This window comes from Nannospalax galili, unplaced genomic scaffold (assembly GCF_000622305.1).
Source record: "Nannospalax galili isolate Female #2095 unplaced genomic scaffold, S.galili_v1.0 scaffold734, whole genome shotgun sequence".
NCBI classification, from domain to species: domain Eukaryota; kingdom Metazoa; phylum Chordata; class Mammalia; order Rodentia; family Spalacidae; genus Nannospalax; species Nannospalax galili.
Window position 1 is genome coordinate 554223 of NW_008337073.1, and position 22345 is coordinate 576567.

Sequence of the window (22345 nt, forward strand, 5' to 3'; positions counted from 1 at the left end):
GGTTTTTAAACTAAGTACTACAATTTCATTTAGAAAAATTATAAACACTGTCCAAAATGCAGAATGTAAAATTAGATGTTAATAGAGCTGCACATAGTGTGACACACTTGTAATCCCAGTACTTCAGAGGCTGAAGTAGAAGGACTCTGTCTCAATGGAGGAAAAAAAGGTGAAGAGGCTAACCATCAGGTGTGGACAGTAAGGACAAATATGGAAGGAAGGACTCACAGCTTGCCACTGCTGCCCTCTGCTGTGAAGGACAGGAAGTGTATTTCACATCTACCAACCGCACAGCAGGAAGACAAGATATGCCCAGCAGGACATCCAGAGTTAAGGAAATCCTGAAAGGAAACAAGCCTCCTTATGTGTTTGGGGGGAAGGGGGCAAGGCAGGGCTCCAGAACTAATTGGCTCCCGAGAAATAGGGTATGAAATACTCTAAACCTCATTCTAAAGCACCACACAAGTAGCACAAAAAACAAAGGCCTCTGGAAAGGTAAATCTTCACTCTCCCAGAATTCTAGCAGTGCCAGGTTTCACAGAATAATGACTCCCATGTCCTAGACCAGGGGTTAGCTAGAGAAAGGAAAAGGAAAAAGAAAAGATAGCCAAATCCCAAAACTCCCCTTGTAAAAACTGTGGATAAACTGTATAAAATAGAGACAAGAGGAAGTAAAATAGCCTTCCCTGATACTAAAGAAATAAAAAGGAAAAAGGCCAGTGAGATGTCAACAAGTAAAGGCACCTCTGACTCCAAGCCTGATGACCTCTCAGTTTGATCTCCAGGAGCCATAAATTGTCCTCTGACCTCTAAACACATCACATAGACATACACAATACACAGACACACAGACACAGACACACACAATAATGTAATTAAAAGTTTCGAAAATAAACAAAACCCAAACTCTGGAAGCTTCAGTTATGTCATCTACAATATTTAAGAAATCACACTGTTACCCTATTATTTGGAAGAACAAGGCAACCACTGCTTAGATTTAAGAAAAAGAAAGCTAACGTGATTTAAATTTATTACACCTGCCTAAACAACATCTGCTTCTGCATCTAATTAGCTCCCAGCCAAGCAGTGATAAAATCTCACTCACCAGCAAATGATCTAAACTGATACCACTTCATTTTGAGGAGGTTACTGCATTGCATCCAGGGTTCCTACACACTCTATATCCTAGAGTGCTTTAAATAACAATCTTTAAATAAACCTCGCATTTTTTAACGGTAATTCTTTTCTAACATTTCTTATTGAATTTCTGAAATTTTCAAACAATACAATGGTATTTAGGTCCCCTCCCCATCCACATCTCCTCTTATTGTCCCTGCCCAATTTAATGTTCTCTATTTTACACACACACACACACACACACACACACACACACACACACACACACACGTATATAGTGTCTATAGAGTCTAATTTGTGTCTCCAAATGTCTTTCAGTGTGGGTTCATCCACTGAAGCCTGGTTAACCTACCAAGAATTCCATCCTTCAAGGAGACTGTCTTCCAGCCCCCTGCCCTCCAGCAGCCATCAGTTGCCAAAAGTTCCTTAGGTTAGGTTGGGGTTTCTCACCTACTTCCCCATGTCTATGCTGGAATTTTGTCTGAAAACTCACATTTTGAAGTAATTTTTCAATGCCCCCAAAATACAGTCTTATCAACATGATACCCTATAAGAAGCTAAGGAAACTACAGGGCCTTTGAGGCAGAAAAATCATTTTACAGTTCCTATTCTCTCAGATGGTAAACAGCTTCACAAGAATGTGACCTTGACACACTGTTATCTAGCATCATTTTGCAGGACCTCTGCTTACTACATGTCACTGTATAAATCAGCCACTGACACATTAATAGCACAGTTGGAAAAGCATCACAAGCACAGGTGGTTCTCCCCAAGAGTGTAGTAATGCCTGTCCCCGACTGCTAATGACACTCGCACGTGAATAAAGAAATCAAAACCTGTCTCTGAAAAGCATGACATAAAAATTTCTTAGTCCAGGACTCCACACTGACCATGCTGCCAGCTAGGAAATGCAATCAGCCTACATGTTCATCAACTAGTGAACAGGTAATGAAAATGTGGTACAGAAATACAATGAAATTTTACTCAGCTGTAAACAAAAATGAAATCATCAAATTTTTATGCAAATGCTACTCTGAGCTTTAACCAGAGAAGCCTCTCTTTCCAGTGAATGATGGTAAACGCAGAGATTCATGACTACACGAGGTGCTAAGAATAAGTGAGAGATGAGCGCTCAGTCCTAAACAAGATATTTATAGCATTCCCTCTAAGGCTCTGGAACATTTTGGAAGATGGGGTGGAAAGAATGTAAGAGCCAGAAGATAGGGAGAAGGGCAGAAAATGCCATCTTCTGGGTAAGACACAGTCATTGTGATCACGAACTCAGCAGCTGTAAACGCCTGTGCTGGGTCTGTACAAGAATGGGCCTGGCAGTGAAATGGCTCAATAGGTAAGGGTACTTGCTGCCAAGCCTGACAGTCTGAGCTCAGGATCTAGAATCTATATGGTAGAAGGAGAGAAACAACTCCTGCAAGATGTCTTCAAACTCCACATTTGTGCTGGAGCATACACGCATACACGCACCCACATATGTAATTTTTTAAAAAGAATTTGCCTGTCAGCCGGGCATGGTGGCACACGCCTTTAATCCCAGCACTTGGGAGGCAGAGGCAGGCGGATCTTTGTGAGTTCGAGGCCAGCCTGGTCTACATAGTGAGTTCCAGGGCAGCTGAGGCTACAAGGAGACCCTGTCTTTAAAAAAAAAAAAAAAAGAATTTGCCTGTCAACAGCCTGGCAGGGATAGAGAAGTGGCTCAGCAGGCTCTACCTCTTACTGCTAACCTATTTGGTACTGATAGAGTCAGAGCAAGGAGGAGTCATTGCTTTTAGTTGGTACCCACTGGTAATCTCTCCAGGATCCATGAACAGTTCCATTCCAATGGTTAGACTAAATGGGTTACAAAACAAAACCGAAAGTCATGAATCTGGGAAAGGGACAGGTAGGGAATATGGAGGGTTGACAGGGATGGGAGAGAGATAATAAAGGGTAGAGGGAGATAGTAATCAGAATGCATTTTATATACATATATATATATATATGAAATTTTCAAAAAAACAAAAATTTTTAAATGTTCTTAGAGTTTAAAGAAGTTTTATTTTTATTTGAAGGGACACAGTAAGGGTTTATGATCTGTAAATATACTTATTAAACACTGCTAGTCACTGATTCATACATAAACACCAACCTCAAGAGCTTACAGGCCAGCAAGAGAGGTGAAACAAGCATGGGAGAGATTCTAGTGCAAGATATGCCATATGAGAGGAAAAGACGTACACTCAGGAATGCTGTATCATAGCTATGGGCTTGGGGAACACTTGGGCTACATCACCCTATTCCTTCAAGACTGACCTATCTTGGGGCTGGAGAGACAGTTCAGCAGTTAAAAACACTTGCTGTTCTTCCAGCCACCGAATTTGTGGGATGAATTAGGCTGCTTGGTTTTCCCTACTGCAGGCCAGATCAGGGTTTAGGGATTCACTTCTCTTTCTGCTTTCTGGCCTTTACTTTTGTCATCTCTTCACTATTTTCCTTCATTCGTGGGTTATGTCTAGAGAGAAAAATTCCCTTTACTGTTTTACAGGAGTTTTTGGAAGGGCATGGGGGTGAATGTGTGTTTTACCTTCATTTTTAACCTGAACTGTATTTCTTTTAGTAGCACTGTTTTCTACTCATTTGTGCTTGAAACGTGTGTGTATTCTGTTTTCATTTAAAATGTTTTTATATGTATTTAATACTCATTGTGTGCTATAGTAATTTGGCCTTTAAATACAGAAGGAAAAAAGTATGCTCTGTGGCCGAAGTTACTCAGAATCAAGTTGGGAGAGAAGGCAAGATGAACCATAAAAGCACCAAAATTATATGCAAGGCTATTTTTTCATTTTTTTTTTTAAATTATTTATTTAAATTACGTGTTTTGTCTCTCTGTGAGTATGTGAACATACATACTGGTGCCTATGGAGGGCAGAGTCTTTGTAGCCCTAAAACTGGAGTTACAGGTAGTTAGCTATGTGGTGCTGGCACCTGAACCCAGGTTCTCTGGAAGAATAGTGCTTGTTAACCACTGACCCATTTTTCCAGCCCTTGTTTTGTTTTTAAAAAGGCAGGGTCTTACTGTGTTGCTAACTAGGCTGGCCTTGAAGCAATCTTCCTGTTGAGCCTCTGAGTAACTAGAACCACAGCTACTGCACCCAGCCATGAAGAAGGTATTCTGAGAGCAGATGTTTGGTACTTGATGGTACATCCAGGTTGAACTTGTTCTCCCATTTTGTTGTCTTGCTTTCCAACTTTGTACCTTAGCCTAAGCCCTAGGGCATTCCTCTTTTCTATTTGATAATCAAAGTTATCCAAAGGTGGCACAAGATATGTCACTTTAAAAAAAAATTATTAGTTTAATTTTATGTGTATGAGTGTTTTGCTTTCATGTGTGTAAGTGCACCCATTGTCATTTAATGCCAACAGAAGTCAGAAGAGGATGCTGGATCCCCTGGAACTATAGTTAAGGATGGTTGTTAGCCACCATGTGGATGCTGGGACTTGAACCTGGGTCCTCTGCAAGAGCAGTCAGTGCTGTTAACTGTTGAGCCATCTCTCCAGCCCAAGGTCACTCTTTTTAAAAAAAAATGGGCTAAATCAGGAGTCCTCTAAAATGCCATGGAAACCTGTTCCCCTACTTTGCAAGTCTGGTAGGCTGCATTTGTAAGAGCAGAGGGCTACTACGCTGAGCCCAGTAACAGGCAGAGTCAGTACACTGAAAATAAGGAATTAAGGTACATGCTCTGAATGTTAATATCTCTGCCTAGATACCTCAATACATTCCAATGAGTCTTATCCCCACATAGAGGAGAGAGATTTCTCTTAGAACACTCAAGTAGATTGAGACACAAAAACTGACAACAGGAGCTCATCAAAACAAAAAAGCTAAGCCTGCAAGACAGCTCAACGGGTAGAGGCACTAAAAGACAGGCCTAAAGGCACAGTGGCAGGCAAGAACCGACTCCCCAGAGTTATCCTCCGACCTCCACATGAGTATGCACTATGGCATGAGTGCACCTACACTCCCACACTCAGCACAAAACAGATTAAATATTGTTTAAAACATGAAAGACAGCCGAGTGTGATGGTACATACCTTTAAGCCCAGCATCCTTGAGGCAGAGAGAGGCAGGAGGATCTCTGTAAGATCAAAGCCAGGCTGGTCTAAATAGGAGTTTAGGCTGGGACTACAGGGACATGCTGTCTCAAAAAAACAAAAACAGAAATAAAAACAAGCAAACAAGCAAACAAACAAACATGTTAGCCAAAGAACCCTGTAAGGAAACACAATTCTTCATCAGCTTCTTGGTGCTGTTACAAGAGCAAATGGCCAAGGTTCTGATACCAAAGACAGATCTCTATAATGTAGACAGAAACCAAAACAAAAAAAACAGAAAACATTTCTCCAGGGCTAGAGAGATGGATCAACAGTTAAGAGCACTGAATGCTCTTTCAGAGGACCCAGGTTCAATTCCTAGCACCCACATGGTGGCTAACAACCATCCATAATTCCAGTTCCAGGGGTTCTGACACTCTCTTCTGGTCTCCTAGGACATTGCAGGTGAACTACATACATTCAGGCAAAACACTTGTACATACAAAATAAAATAAAAATTTTTAAGTCCAACCACCAATATTCCAGAAAAAGGAAATACAGAGGAAGAAATCAATTCAAGAAGCATCCAGAACTTAATGATGGAAGTTTCTATATTTAAAATGCTCTTTTTCACACCAATTCGAAGTTCCTTAGATCCTTCAACAAAAAATAGACACTATAAGACTGGATTTTATACTCATCAAAGGAATACAGGAAAGACAGAACACCTGACTCTACAGGCCTCAAAATACTAGATGATTATGTGCTTATAATGGAAGATATGCTTAAAAGTTTAAAATTTAAATATTAGATTATAAACCATTCATAAATAATCAGTATAACAAAAATTCTCAGTTGAAGGAAGCTCTTTTCTATAGAAATATAAAAACAGTGCTATAGGTTAGATCTTGAACATCTCGAAAACACCCATAAGTTGGAGGTGTGGTCCCCAGCCTGTGGCACGATCAGGAGGTAGTAGAACATGAGGAGTGAGGGACCTCATGGAACTAAGCTAGGCCACTGATACCTATGCCTGAAGGTGACCTTGAGGTGGGACCCCAGCCCCTTCCTATTTCCCTCTTTGATCCTAGATACCATGGGTACCCAATTTCACTCCCTCCACACTCCCTGCCATTATGTACTGGCTCACCACATGCACAGAAAATAGGGTCAAACTGAAAGCGCCAAAATTGAAGCTAAAATGAGCCTTTCCTCCTTTGTTTATCTCAAGCATGTCACAGTGATGGAAAATTACCAACACCAACAAAAACTTATATCCACTCCCAAGCCATAAGGCTTTCCATCAAATTAGAACCCATTTTAATGATATACAAACGCCTACCTTTAATGTTCCATCAGCTGAACAACTAGCCAAAAGCTCATCATCTGGTGAAAATCTGCAGTGACTGACTGAATTTGTATGACCAAACAAGGTATTTCGACATTCTTTTTGATTCAAATCCCAGAGCTATTTGAAAAAGAAAAAAAAGATAAAATACTAGAAATACTAGTATTGGAACCAAGTATTGTGGCATGTGCCTGTGTTCCAACTACTTGGAAGGCTGAAGCCAGAGATCACTTGAGCTCCCGTTCCAGACTTGCCTAGGCAACAAAATGACACCACCACCCCTTTTAAAAAAATTAAGGTGGAAGGAGGAAGTGTTGGAGGAGAAGAGAGTGAGAGTGAGAGTGAGAGCAAGAGTGGGAGGAGAGATTGGGTTCTGATCAAAATAACATTGTTTACATGTTTAAAACTGTTACAGAATTTTTTTTTTTTTTTGGGGGGGGTCTTTTGGAGACAGGGTCTCCCTGTAGCCCCAGCTGTCCTGGAACTCACTATGTAGACCAGGCTGGCCTTGAACTCACTGATATCTGCCTGTCTCTGCCTCCCAAGTGCTGAGATTAAAGGTGTGCACCACCACGCCCAGCAGGATTTTTTTTTTTTTATTTTTAAGCAGGGGCTGGACAGGTGGCTTAGTAGTTAAGAACACTTGCTCTTCTTCCAGAGGACCTGGGTTTGATTCCCGGCACCCACATGGCAGTTAACAACCATCTGTAATTCCAATTCCAGGGAATTCAAAACCCTCTTCTGGCCTCTGGGGGGGCACTACATGCACCTGGTGCACTTACATACATGAAAGCAAAACACTCATATACATAAAATAAAAATTAAGCTATGCTAAATGGTAAAAAGTCAGAAATCATATTAAGTTCTTCTTTCCCTTCCATTTGAGCTTGTTACAGAATAATATTCAATTAATAGTAACACAAAGGTGTCAAATACAAACTTGTGATCAATAAAAGGGCAACCTTTAGAACAACATCTCAGTCTACTGGGACTTCAAGGCTTTTAGTCTGAGCAATAAATTAACTAAACAATTACTGCTTATTTTTAACTGAGTGAATGGTTTAGAACCAGTATTATTTTTTTGTATGTGTATGAGTATTGCCTGCATGTGTGTAAGTGCATGCATCTCATCCAATGCCTAGGGAGGTTAGAAGATGGCGCTGAATTCCCCTGGAACTGGAGTTACGGACGGTTGTTAGCTGCCATGTGGGTACTGGGAATTGAACCCAGGCCCGCTGCAAGAGCAGTCAGAGTGCTCTTAACTGCTGAGCCATCTCTTCAGCCCACATTATTTTAACTTAATTACAAAAAAGCCTACAATAAGTAATGTATAAATTATCCCCATATTTTTTAAATGCCAAGTTATAAAAATGGTCTAAGCAATGTTTCTATATTTCTAAGGCATCCCAAGCCTTAACATTACTAACTAAAGGGGCTCAGGGATTAAGAGCACTGGCTGCTCTTGCAGAGGACACAGGTTCAGTTCCCAGGATCCAAAAGGCAGCTAACAACCATCCAGAATTCCAGTTCCAGGGGATCCGATGCCCTCTTCTGACCTCTGCCAGTAATGTACGGTACATGTGCACTTACAAACAGGCTATGCGCACAGCTACTATGAAGATTAAGAAAGATAACAGAGTGCAGGCTCATCCTCAACTCTTAACTAGAATAGCAGGCTTTGTGTGTTTATATGCACTACAGGAAACTTTTAAAGAAAAATATTTAGCATCCTAAAAAGGAGAGCAATTTTCTAATCTATTTTTTTGTTTGTTTTTTGAAGTGCTAGGGACTGAATCCAAGGCCATGCATATGCCAGGGTAGCACTCTATCACTGAGATTCATTCCTATCCATTTAAAAACTTTTTAAAGTGTTTGTTTGAGACAAGCTCTTATTCTGTAATGAGGCTATAGAACCCAATGTTCCTCCTGCCTCACCCACCCAAAAGCTTGGATTATGGTGTGGGCCACCACTCTCAACAGAGTCTCTCAGGTTTTCCAAACTGAAATGTTTTGCCTACTCTTCTTAAAAATCTGATTTACCATTGTAAAAATGGTATACCACAAAAAGTTTGAAATAAAATAAAATATCCAAAAGAAGTTAACATCTTTCTAAGACCCCAGAAAATTTAATCTACCTATTTTCATGCATTTAATGAAAAAAAAGGATAATTTTTTTAAATTCATAATTGCAAATATACATGGGGTGATTACTTTTAGTTTGTGCTATATTCCTACCAATATATTTCTCCCCCTCTTTCTGATAACCGAATCTTTCTTTTGAATTAAACTCCAGTTATAATCCAAATGCAGTCAAACCCACCTCAGTTTTCTCACTTTTACATGGTTCATCTTGTGAACAATCCAAGGATCCTATCCTGTTGGCACTGGGGTTATACAACAATGAAACTGAACGAAATGGAGCAAACTATAGTCATCTCTAAAACTAGATCTATGGGAGTCTAGAGACAGGAAGGGAGTCAGAGCCTGAGAACAAAGCTGAAGCGTCTGGAATTACCAACGCCTGTATCCATGCTCACTACAGACTTTTCAGTTAGGAACTAGCAATAACTGTTTTTCTTTTTCTGTTTAAGCTAATATGGAAATTTCTATCACTACAGCAACAAAAGCCCTGAAAAGAGCTGGAGATGTTAAGTCAATAATATAGCACTTGCCTTGCATATTGTGAGTCCCTGGGTTCAATCCCTAGCAGTAGGGTCAAAAAAAAAAGCCAATACATGTTCTGGTCTACCTGTGAAATTCACCTATAGAATTTCCAATCTCCACACTTACTTTAAGGAAGAAGTCATTTGACGCAGTGGCCAAAAGAAGATGATTACTTTTGTTGGTGAAATGGCAGCAATTGACTTGCTCCGAGTGCTCATCATATATATGTACTAGCTTCCCAGTCGCAGAATCCCAGATCTGAAGAAAATAAAGTTTTATAAACATCATTATTTTCAAAGGGAGATGAGACAAAAAGCAAACGTCTATCACTGTGCAGATGTCATCTACTTTGTCAGAGAGACTTTTCCACTGGATATGACACTCTCCACTTCCTCTTCTCTAAAATACGGCAATATTCTGCCTCAACTCTCTGAAAAGTATATACATGTCTTTCTTTTTTCTGTTCTTTTTGAGACAGGGTCTCCCTGTAGCTCCAGCTGTCCTGGAACTCACTATGTAGACCAGGCTGGCCTTGAACTCACAGAGATCCGCTGGGATTAAAGGCATGCGCCACCACGCCTGGCTTATACATGTCTTTCTATACATAGCATAAATGAAATCTCGGGAAAATGCAAGATTTCCCATGTTCATATAAGACAGCCACAGAAAAGCACTGCATAGGGCCAGATCAGACTCCACACATGGTAGTGATACTCCAGCTTCTGGCATGCACAGCATCTTCTCATCCCTGTTCTTACTTACATCACTTTCACCCTTATCTGATCTCTGTTGCCTCTTGCAGAGATCACTCCTTTCAGCTCTGCCTTTTAACCCCCAGGGCAAGTGTTATGGGTTAATCATTTTCTTGAGTACATGTTACTGTTGAGATTCTTTTTTTCTAAGGCTATTTATCCTGGAGGCCCATGCTTCATTTCACTTCTCAGAACAATTAATGGCCTTACACACCAACTCTCTCTCTCTCTCTCTCTCTCTCTCTCTCTCTCTCTCTCTCTCTCTCTCTCTCTCTCTCTCTCTCTCTCTCTCTCTCTCTCACACACACACACACACACGCACACACAAAACAAACTCTCACACAAACTCTCAGTTGGGCAGAGTGGCACATATCTAAAATGCCAGTAACAAAGGAGGCTGAGGCAGGAGGATCTTACTATCAAGGCTAGTTTGCCTATATTGCAAAACCCTATCTTTAACCAATTATTTCTCCCGAACAAACTATTTAAATTGTTACACTTAATACTTAACTAGGAGAGAGAGAGAGAGAGAGAGAGAGAACTATAAAAGATATACCATGATGGACTTCAGATCAGAAGGATTAAATCCAAGAAGTCCTGGCTCATCTGCATCTTAGTTCCTTCCTCAGTAAAATGGTGATCTTGATTCATATGCTACATAACTCAACCTATCAAACAAAGTCAGGTATGAGGGTATATACCTATAATACAAGCATTTGACAGGCTAAAGGAGGAAGGTTGCCACAAGTTCAAGATCAGTAAATACCAGGCCAGCCAGGGTACACAACAAAATCCTGCCTCAAAACAGACAACCAATCAACCAACTAATTAAGTGGACACAAGGTAAGTGTAGACTACAAAGTATCACAAAAACAAGTAAAGGCATAAGGTTTGCACTCCATGGTTGGCTACTTGCCTACCCTGCAATAACTGGCTTTAGAATCTAAGAGAAACAGAGTTATCAATCCTGTTTTTATTTAATGTTAAGTGCCTTCATTTCTGAATCTGTTTCTTCCTCTGTAAAATCTGATCAATACTTCTCAAGTTGTGAGAAATTCACAACAAAATAAGTATGTAGTACAAGCCTTTCACAATAAAACCTAATCATTCCTGTTACTGCGTAAGAAAACTACCAGGTCTGTCCCATACAATAGCAAACCAAAGAAGTAAACTACCTAATAAATCTTCACCAGGACTTCTTAGAGACAGCCATGTTCCCTCCCATAGCATTTTCTCTGTGTCTAATCAAAGCACTTCTGAGAACCCCCAGAGATCCAAAGAGTTTATCTTATTTTTGAAGCTCTTTAGTGTATTTCTACCCGCCCTCCTTTTTTTTGGTCTTTTTCAGACAGGATCTCTCTGCAGCCCCAGCTGTCCTGGAGCTCACTATGTAGACCAGGCTCACAGAGATCTGCCTGCCTCTGTTTCCCAAGTGCTGGGATTAAAGGCGTGCACTACCACGCCCAGCTTGCCTCTTTTTTTTATATTTTAAGTTCTGAGAAAACAGAAACTCAGCACTATTTCTTTTTATTCCACTGTTCTGATTTTCGAACTTAGAACTGCCCAGCATGCCTAATGCCATCTCTGACTCAATATAGGCTACAGAATAAATTAACTGCAGACTGTAACACCACTGAGTCTATCAAGAAAAGGGGAAGAGGAAGGGGATCAGTGGGAGTGGGAAAGAGACAAGAGAAGGTAATGGGGGGTATAATGAAAATACAATATGGGGGGAGGGCAAATGATTGAAATAAATTGAACACATGTATGAAAACCACATAATAAAAACCATTATAAATAATATATGCTAATAAAAACATTCCCAACCAGGCATGGTGCACACGCCTTTAATCCCAGAACTCTGGAGGCAGAGGCAAGCAGATCTCTGTGAGGACAGCCTCGTCTACATAGCAAGTTCCAGGCCAGCTGGGGCTACAGGGAGACGCTGTCTCAAAAAAAATAAACAAAAAAAAAAGTTTTCCCAAAGTCTCAGCTCTAGTTTGGACGTTCCATTGTCCTTTCCAATGGCTAAAAACTCCAGGAAAACTCCTGAACCAACCAACCTTCTTACCCACCTTGGCTACCAAAATTCAGCACTCTATAACTCCTTTGAGAAAAGCCTGTAGTGAAGAGGGCATGATGGCACATGCCAGTAATCCCAGCATTCAGGAGGCTAAAGCAGGATGTCTTACATTGAGTTTGAGGTTAGCCTGGGTTATATAATCAGATTCTGTCTCAAAACACAAAATAGAAAACAAAAACACATACCAAAAGCAAACAACACACCCTTAAGTGAGGCCTCCACATATTAATGATAAAACATCTCCTACATCTTCGGTTTCTCTTAAATTTATTAGTATAAATGCTCTAAGAAAAGATAAATTTGAAGGGCAACCCAAGAAAAAGTAACTAACAAAGGTAAAAATTACCCTTTTTTCCTTTGCTCGATTTTTTTAGACGAGTAATAACCTGTTAGTATATTCACCTGTCTGGTTTTGCACTGATTATATAATCCAACTTAGAAAGTTTTAAAAAAAGAGGGAGCTGCATTTCACAAACTACCTACTTTACAACAGGAACTGGATCGCAGACAAAATTTCATAAAACACTTCTAATCAAAGCTGTCAACTGATGTTTAATCCATTTATATATATAAAACATATACATGTACATATATATGTAATACACACATATATGCATAATATACATATACATGTATACATTATATATTAATATATGTATATAATATATATACATATGTGTACATATATACCGTGTGTGTATATATATGGATATATAGCAAATTCATTGATTTATCATTATTTTTCCCCATCATTTGGTTAAATACCTCAAGCTGATCTACCTATTTTTCTTATACATAAGAATTTTCAGGGTTGGAGAGAAAGTGCAATGGTTAAGAGCACATATTGTTCTCCCAAAGGACCAGAGTTCAGTTCCCAGCACCCACATCAAACAGTTCACATCAGACAGAACCACCTGTAACTCCAGCTCCAGGGAATCCAACAGCTCTCTTCTGGATTCCATGGGTACCTGTACTCAAACATGCACAGACCCACATACACATAATTTTTAAATAAAAGTAATTTTCAGATAAGGCTGGGCATGGCAACACACCTTTAATCCCAGCACTTGGGAGGCAGAGTCAGGTGAATCTCTGTGAGTTCAAGGCCAGCTTGGTCTACACAGCAAGTTCTAGACCAACCAGGGCTACACAGTGAGACTCTCTCAAAAAACAAAACGGAAAGAAGGAATGAGGGAGAGAGGGAGGAAGAAAGGAAGGGAGGGAGGAAGGAATTTGAGCTGGCAAGAGTCCTTCAACCCCATGTACTGTAGCCTGTCTAAAAAGGAAAAAGAAAAGAAATTGTGATTTTCACAAGAAGAAAATGATTTCTTTCCTACTTTAACTTTTTTATCCACTGAGCAGGTTGCTATAAAACTGTCATCTGTAGAGAATGCACAACAAAGCACTTCATCTTCATGAGCCTTGATTTCAAGAAGTTTCTCTCCTGTTTCAGATTTGAACACCTGCACAAAAAAACAAAAAACAAAAAACAGCAAGATCTTTTTACTATAAATCATTTATCTATAGCTACCAGTCAATAAAAATACATCTTTGAAATTTCTTCACCACTGATAATTCCTTTTTAAAAAAATTTTTAATTTATTTTTATTTTATGTGTGAGTGTTTTGGATGCATGGAAGTGCACCTGTGTCGTAAAAAGCCCAGAAAAGAGGGGAGAGAGGGCTCCTGAGGCTGGAGAGATGGCTGAGAGGTTAAAAGTACTGGTATTCTTGCAGAAAACCTGGGTTCAAATCCCAGTACCCACTTGGCAGCTAAGAACCACCCATAACTCGAGTTCCAGGAGATCCAGAGCCTTCTCTGTCCTCTGCAGGCAATGCATGACACAGGTGCACTTACATAAAGACAATACACTCATACACATAAAAAATAATTTTTTTATGCTAGATCACAATTTTATTTTTGTTTAACTTGAAAGGTAAAATAAATTGTCACTTAAGAATTACTCATGATACAGGGCTGGAGAGATGTCTCAGTGGTTAAGAACACTGAATGTTCTTGCAGAAAACCCAGGTTCAGATCCCAGCAGAACCCTATCTATTGTGTGAGGAAGTCAGTATATCATTTAAGAATGGTCATTTTGGGGACTGGAGAGATGGCTCAGTGGTTAAGAGCACTGGCTGCTCTTGCAAAGAACCCAGATTTGGTTCCCAGCACCACATGGCAGCTAACAATCATCAGTAACTCCAGTTCCAGGAGATCTAACACCCTCTTCTGGTCTCTATAGCCATTGCATGTATGGATGCACTTAAATACATGCAGGCAAAACATTCATATACATAAAATAAATAAGTCAAAAAAAAATTTTTAATAATTTTTTAATTAAAAAAGAACTGTCATTTTCTCATTACCCATAACTGGCAAATGAATGGCAAGTAACTGTCAAGGTAAAAGCTCTTCTTTGCCACCTGGTAAGTTCAGCACTACAAAAAAAAAGTCTATCTTTAAAACCTATTTAGAAAAAAATTGCAGTGAACATTCAAGAAGTTTAAATTTCTTTACTGCTGAATTGGAATTTTCTTAAATTTCAGTACTTGCATATATTCTAATCTGCAGGAGATTTGGGTACGTGCCTATTCTAGTTGTTCTCAGACATGCCTTACCTGTAAGGTTTTATCAGCTCCACAAGAAGCTATTCTCTGACCATCCTGAGAAAAACATGCATGGTAAACAGCATCTGTATGGGGGCGGACAACTAAGCAGGACAGATTCTTGATGGTCTTCTTGTTTCTAAATGCCAAGTAAAAATGAACAGAAATCCAAAGAGTGAGGGCAAAAGTAACTGGGTTTGTTTTTTTTCTTTTTCCATAATAAGTATCTTTTAAACAGGGTCTTACTCTCCCCAAAACAAAATAAAGTAGGGGCCCAGGCCTCAGCAGACTGCCTGAGAGTGCCTGGATTCAGCCTCTAAGTGGTGGTGAGCTTCCCCAATTCAAGCTGTGCCCAACTCCCTAGTCGGGCACCTCCCACTTTGCTAGGGCCAGACCTCTGCCATATAGTAGGGGCTGAGACCTTGGCAGACTGCCTGAGAGTGCCTGGATCCAGCACAACCACCTATAAGTCCAGTTTCAGGGGATTCGCCGTCCTCTAGCCTCCATGGGCACCCACACACATGGTATACTTAAACTCATGCAGCCTCTCACATATATACATAGTTGAAAATAAATAAATCTTTTATTAAAATGTTTCCAAAGTAGTTAAATCTTCCTGAAGTAAGCTTATCCACTAACTGAAAAGCAATAATACAGTTAGCAATCCAGTCCTCTGGTTTCTCTCCTAGCCTACTTACATCCACTCCAGGTAAAGCATTCCATTGTCCACCTCCTGTTTGGCCTGCAGTTTTGCTTGCTGATAAACTTCTGAAGTTTCTGGTTCACAGAGACCCAGTTGTACAATATTAGGAAATGGCTGCCGTCCAAGAAGGTGTCCATTTAAAGATAAGAACTCTTGAAAATTCTCACAGACTGTATAGTCCTGTGAATAAACTGAAATCTGTTAGACATTATAACCAGAACAAGACCTGATATTTTTCTGTTGCTGTGATCTTGCAATTTTAAAACTTAAATATTTTCTGGGGCTAGAGAGATGGCTCAGTGGTTAAGAGCACTGACTGCTCTTGCAGAGGACCCAGGTTCAATTCCCAGCACCCACATGGTGGCTATGAACCGTTCTTAACTCCAGTTCCAGGGAAATCCGAAACCCTCTCCTGACCTCTGCAGCATTGCACAACATGGGTGCACTCACATACATGCAGGCAAACTAAAATTTAGCAATTAGGTAATATTTCCTATACAAACTAAAATTTAGCAGTTAAGTAATAAGTATACAGTGATTCTCTACTGACTCCTAAACACAGAATAAAAATCTCAGCATCAACACATTTCTCAGGACCTACCAAAAGCAAACAAAAGAAACTGAAACTTTTCTTACCCAACTTTCACACTTCATTTCAACCCATATTCCCAGTAGGCTAGGAAGCAAATTCATCAGAGTAATCAGGTCAGTGGGAAAATAACCTCTATTGGATTCTGCTGTTCTGCTCATTTCTATCAGCAGGCTAGAATTAAATGTCAAAATGAGACATCCTTTACACACTGTTTTCACACTTAATATATACCTTTTCATCCAGTATATGCCTATATTCCACGAATTCATGAATCAAATGAGCAGGGCCTACAAGTTCTGTTTTTGCTTTAATCCAATCCAGAGAAAACATTAAAGCACAAAGTTCCTTAAAAAGAAAAAGAAAAAAGAAAAACAGGAGTGAGATGGAGCACTGGAACATCAAACATCATTAACCTAACACTACTAAGAGACACTTTGCAGGTATCTAGAATTTAAGACAAAAGGGAAGTTGGTAAAAAAAAAAAAAAAAAAAAAAAAAAAAAAAAACACACTAGGGGTTGGCGAGATGGCTCAGCGGTTAAGAGCACTGACTGCTCTTGCAGAGGACCCGGGTGCGATTCCCAGCACCCACATGGCGGCTACGAACCATCCTTAACTCCAGTTCCAGGAGAATCCGAAGCCCTCTTCTGACCTCCGTGGCACTGCACAACACAGGTGCACTCACACAGATGCAGGCAATACACTCATACACATAAAATAAAAATAAAAATAAAAAAGAACACACTAGTAATTCCAAAGACATAAAATGAGTTCTGCATCTTAACTCAAACTTTAGTTATATAAAGTATTTAAATATAAAGCAGAAAACTTAAAAATTTAAGCTGGATCCAGATAAATATTTTTGTAACCCTGACATTAATAAGATCTTTGCAATCATGACATCAAAGCAAAACACAAACACATGTACAAACACATGCGCGCACACACACGTGCATTTAACTTGATAAAAATTCAAATATTCTATATAAGAGGAATATAAACAAAACTTTAAAAAATACAGGAATAAACATTTATATACATTTAACAGAGGGTCTTTATAGAAAATCACAATGAATTAGCAAAAAAAAAAGATAAAACACACCAACAGGAAAAAAAAAAAACAGGTAAAAAAATAAGGCGCCTCAGATGTGATGGCTCCTATCTGTAATCCAAGCACTTAGGAGGCTGAGGCAGGAAGATCAAAAATTCAAGGCTAGTATGGGCAAAGACCTGATATCAGAAACAAAAACAAAAACAGAATGAGAGTCACTTCACAAAATAAAACATATATATAGCTAAAATTTCACCAGTAATAAAGAGAAAAATAAAGATTTACCATTCTAAGACTAAAGGAATGACAAGAATATTAGCTATAGTCAGCTATAGTCATATATATGATATATAATAGCTATATTATATAATATATATAATACATATTACATATATACATATATATAATAATAGCTATAATCAGACAAAAAGAACAGTCTCATCCACTAGTGGTAGTGATGCGAAAGAGTCCTTGCAATCTGGCAAACTGGATTCAAAGTTAAACTCTATATATCACTAACACAGAAATTCCATTTACAAAACATAGCCTAAGAAAATAGCAAGGTACGTATATTTCAATCTTAGCACTCAGGAGGCAGAGGCAGGTGAATATCTGAGAGTTTTGTGGCCAGCATGAGGAGACCCTGTCTCAAAAAAAAAAAAAGAGGCACTCAGGAGGCACAGGCAGGCAGATCGCCTGTGAGTTGAAGGCCAGCCTGGTCCACATAGTAAGTTCCAGGTCAGCTGGGGCTACAGGGAGACCCTGTCTCAAAAAAGACCAAAAAAAAAGAATAAAGATTAAAGGGAAAATAAAATAAAATCTGTTACACTGTCATTAATATCAGAAACTTTTTTAAAAATTCATTGACCCAGTAATTCCAAATACGAAAACTTTCCAAGGAAGCAACAGAAACACAATAAAAAAAAATAAAATTCATTTTAACATCATGACAAAAAACTGAAAAGAAGCCAGGAGGGGTGGTGCATGCCTTTAATTCCAGCACTTAGGAGGCAGAGGCAGGCAAACCTCTGTGAGTTTGAGGCCAGCCTGGTCTACACAGTGAGTTCCAGGTCAGCCGGGGCTACAGGGAGACCCTGTCTCAAACAGACCAAAACAAAACAAAGTAAAACAAAACAAAAAACTGAAAAGAACTGAAAGACTGAATAAGAGTTTGGTTCAGTAAATTAGGGCACATGATCATATACACCTCCCTCCAAACTTTATGTCCTCTCTTTATTATTTATAATACTGAGTCCAATTAGTGTTGCTCATATGTGCATGGGTGTGGGGCTATCCTCTCTGGAATGGGAAATCTATCAGTGGCCATATCCCCAAAGAAAATGAGCTCTCCCTCCCCCAGCAGCTGTAACTGTTGGTAGCTCCTCAGCTAAGAGTAGGGCCTTGGTAGCCCCTCCCCTATCCATGCTGGAATTTTAACCGATCTTATGCAAGTCTTATGCAACTAACCACAGCTGCTGTTGAGTTCATGTGCACAGCAGTCATGCTGTGTCCAGGAGACAGCATTTCACAGAGTGATTCCTAAGTCATAGCTAAATGCCATCTATCTATTGATTCTCAATTTGTTTTCCCATAATTACTCTCAGAATTCCACATTCATCTATCTAACTGGCTATTCAATATCTGCAATCAGAGGACTTAATGGTTAGGTATATCAGGATTAAAATATTCAAAGTCAGTAACTAACCTTCCCCTTTCCCTCAGACTTGCCAATTTCACTTCACAGCAAGCCCAATCATCCGCTGCACAAGCTTACAGTCTTTGATTCTTCTTTCTTTTTTTAAAATGTATTTTATTATTTTTATTTTATGTGTGTGAGTGTATTGCCTACATGTATGTGAGTGCACCTGTGTCATGCAATGCCACAGAAGTCAGAAGAGGGCTTCGGATTCCCCTGGAACTGGAGTTAAGGACAGTTCATTGCTGCCATGTGGGTGCTGGGAATCGCACCTGGGTCCTCTGCAAGAGCAGTCAGTGCTCTTAACTGCTGAGCCATCTCTCCAGCCCCGATTCTTCTCTTTCTGTTATAGTGTACACCAAATCCATCAGCAAGTCACAAATCTTCCCTGTATGATCACTTTCTTCTCCTATGACTTGCTCACTATCTTATTTATTATCAATTGACTGTCTTCCCCAAGGATGCAAGCTCAAAGAGAGCAGAGACTTTTTTTCTCTGGTATATATATGCTCATAATGAAGAAGAATACCATTCTATAAGTACCACTGTAAGTACTCAGTAAATGAACGAATGCACGTTCCCACCCTCCATGTCCACCTAAAGCTTATAAACAAATCCATACTGCAAATAAAGAAGAGCTACAACTAAGAAGAGAAAATGATTCATCTGCTGCAGTTACTAAGATACCTTCTGTAATCACTGCAGGGAAAAATGGGAGGAAAAAACCTACACAAGCTATATTTTTTACTAATTAAAAAAAAAGAAGTCTAGGGCTGGCAAGATGGCTCGGTGGATAAAGGAGCTTGCCATCAAGACTGACTGACAACCTCAGCTTGATTCCTGGAACCCACATGGTGGAAGGATAAAACCAACTTCCTTAAGTTGTCCTCTGACCTCCACATAATACCACAGCGTGCCTGCACCCATATACATACACACAATAAGATAAACAAATAAATAACTCCAATTCTAAAAGTCTAATAGTAGGATAAAGCATGACAACAAAGAAAAATTTTAAACAGTGCATTTAGCTATGTAAAAATTCAAATCTCCAAAACAACAGAAAGCAATATAAATAAAATTTAAGAACTAACCCAAGAAAAAACATTTGCAATATATACAGAAAAGGAGAAATAAAGAGTTTTCAAATGTGTCATCTTACTTTGTGCATATTGGCACTGGCCATGTGATAGGCCAGAAAGTTGTACCAATACATGCAGTCCTCCTGATCTGCAGAAAGCGTATGCAGCTGGTAATGCCTCTGAAACTGAGTGATCATCTTCCTATGGAGATCCTAAAACCCAAAGTCAACATTTCAGAAGACAGAAATCATCTGATAACCAAGCAGCACAGTACCTCCGGCTTCCAACACTATTTAGAAAACATGGGGAATCTCCCCACAAGCTACTTTGTTACAAAAGAACACACAGTAACTTTACAGTGAAGAAATTAAGTGAATACTTCTTTGATCAGTCAACATGTACATTATCCAGGCAACACCTAAAGCCCAGGCCCTGACATGACGCCACAAGGACGCAGCATCATTTCTGTGATAATCTGGTCTGATAGGTATAACCTCAATCCTGTCAGGAAATGGCATCAGACAAAACCAGATTAGGGGTCACTGTACAAATTAACTGGTCAGTACTCTTCAAAAGTGTCAAGGCTGGGCTATCACATAATGTACAGCACTTGTCTAATATGCATGAGGCCCTGGATTCAATTCCCAGCATGAAAAAAAAAAAGTTGACAAAGCCACGTAAAACAGTGAGGGAACTTCACAAATTTGAGACAAGGATAACCAGGAAAACAGGAAAATCAGATCGATAGTGCATGGGGTTCTGAACTGGATCTGGACTATAGAAAGAATACTGGAGAAGAGATGCCAAAATTCCAATTTGTGGATTGCTTAATAGCATACCAATGACAATTTTCTGGCTTTGACAATCATAGTTATATTAAGATGTTAATAATAGGGGAAACAAAGCAAAGGTTTATACAGAGAAACACTGTAGTACACTGTATATTCAAGACTAAAATCAAATTTCAAAATAAAAAGTTAAGAACACATGTAAGGAGATGTGAGTACCTGAAGTTGACTGTGATTCTTCTCTGCAAGAAAATCTACTTGAAGATCATGTAAATAATAGCAAAATGACTTTCCATTCCGATCGCAGAATAAGAGAGACTTGTTAACAAATTCCTGCAGTATGTCCTCAACCTCTTCAGTTTCCATGTCCCAGAGAACACATAATACCTAGGAAGAATTGTTAACCATTTAATATGCCTCAAAAGTACAATGAATAATACTGCAGACAAAGCATTTTGGTCAAATATTGCCTTAAAGCCCCAAATATGCCTCTATTTCATAACAACTACTTCTCAAAATAAAAAAAGAGACAGAGAGCAACTGGATGCATCCCCCATTTCCCTAGAACCACTGAGAAATAATTTGCAAACTCGACATAGAGCCCTTTTGGACTAAGGACAAAGGCACTTCGGTTCCCTCTACATACCACCTCAGTTCCACAGGTCTTAACCTTCCACCATCCTCTACAACAGTGTCCTCAGTACAATTATCAAAGTTCATATGCCATAACAACCAACGTTAAGGAATGATGGTCTATCCAGTACCTTTGTAGGCACCTTGACATCTTTCTGAAAGATGGAAAGATCTGTGTAGTAGTCTTTGATATCTTCTCTGAGCATGTCAACACTTATAGACATGGCTTCATCCAGAGCCTCATAATCATAAGACGAAGATTTCCTTATTCTCTTAAACTGCTTATTCTGAAGTTGCCTGAGGTAGTACGCCCATCGATTGGGAAAATCACGCAGAAGTGCACCAATTAAAGACACTACAAGAGGAAAACCTGGAGGAAAAAAGTGACTATGCTAATACCATCTTATTTTTCAATCATCAGTAAAAATTTTTTATACTTAGTTGTGCGTGTGTGTGTGTGTGTACATGGATGTCAGAGGACAACTTGAGGGAGTCAGTTCTCTCCTCCCACCACGTTAGCTCTGGGTATCAAGTTGTCAGGCTTGGTGGCAAGTGTCTTTACCTGCCGGGTCATCTCACCAACCCAAGAAACAATTTTTTTTTCTTTTTTTAAAATTTTTTTAAATTTTATTATTTTTATGTGTATGCATGTATTGCCTGCATGTAGGTAAGTGCACACGTGTCGTGCAATGCCCGCAGAGATCAGAAGAGGCTGTTGGATCCCCTGAGACTGGAGTTATAGACAGTTGTTAGATGCCATGTGGGTGCTGGGATTCGAACCCCGATCTTCTGCAAGAACAACCAGTGTTCTTAACTGCTGCACCATTCCCCCAGCCCCCAATTTTTTTTTTTCTTTTTTTTTTTTTTTTTTGGTCTTTTTGAGACAGAGTCTACCTGTAGCTCCAGCTGGCCTGGAACTCACTATGTAGACCAGGCTGGCCTAGAACTCACAGAAGTCTACCTGCCTCTGCCTCCCAGTGCTGGGATTAAAGGTATGCGCCACCATGCCCAGCCAAGAAACAATTTTCAATGCATGTTATCTAAAGCCTTAAAATATTTCCAACTCGGGGCTGGAGAGATGGCTCAGTGGTTAAGAACACTGACTGTTCTTGCAGAAGACCC

General features: G+C 39.5%; 1 protein-coding gene across 4 annotated transcripts in view; it reads right to left on the bottom strand.

Moving 5' to 3' along the window:
- Positions 1 to 22345, bottom strand: part of Apaf1 (apoptotic peptidase activating factor 1) — an 84724-nt gene that overhangs the window by 41119 nt on the left and 21260 nt on the right. For all 4 annotated transcript variants that reach the window (XM_008832051.3, XM_029563081.1, XM_029563080.1 and 1 more), the window contains exons 8-16: positions 21355 to 21593; positions 20810 to 20977; positions 19883 to 20014; positions 16206 to 16319; positions 15378 to 15562; positions 14692 to 14818; positions 13408 to 13533; positions 9362 to 9493; positions 6566 to 6691 (exon numbers count right to left, since the gene is read on the bottom strand). In XM_008832051.3, the coding sequence (XP_008830273.1) occupies positions 6566 to 6691; positions 9362 to 9493; positions 13408 to 13533; positions 14692 to 14818; positions 15378 to 15562; positions 16206 to 16319; positions 19883 to 20014; positions 20810 to 20977; positions 21355 to 21593 (1349 nt within the window). The remainder of the gene's footprint in view (positions 1 to 6565; positions 6692 to 9361; positions 9494 to 13407; positions 13534 to 14691; positions 14819 to 15377; positions 15563 to 16205; positions 16320 to 19882; positions 20015 to 20809; positions 20978 to 21354; positions 21594 to 22345) is intronic.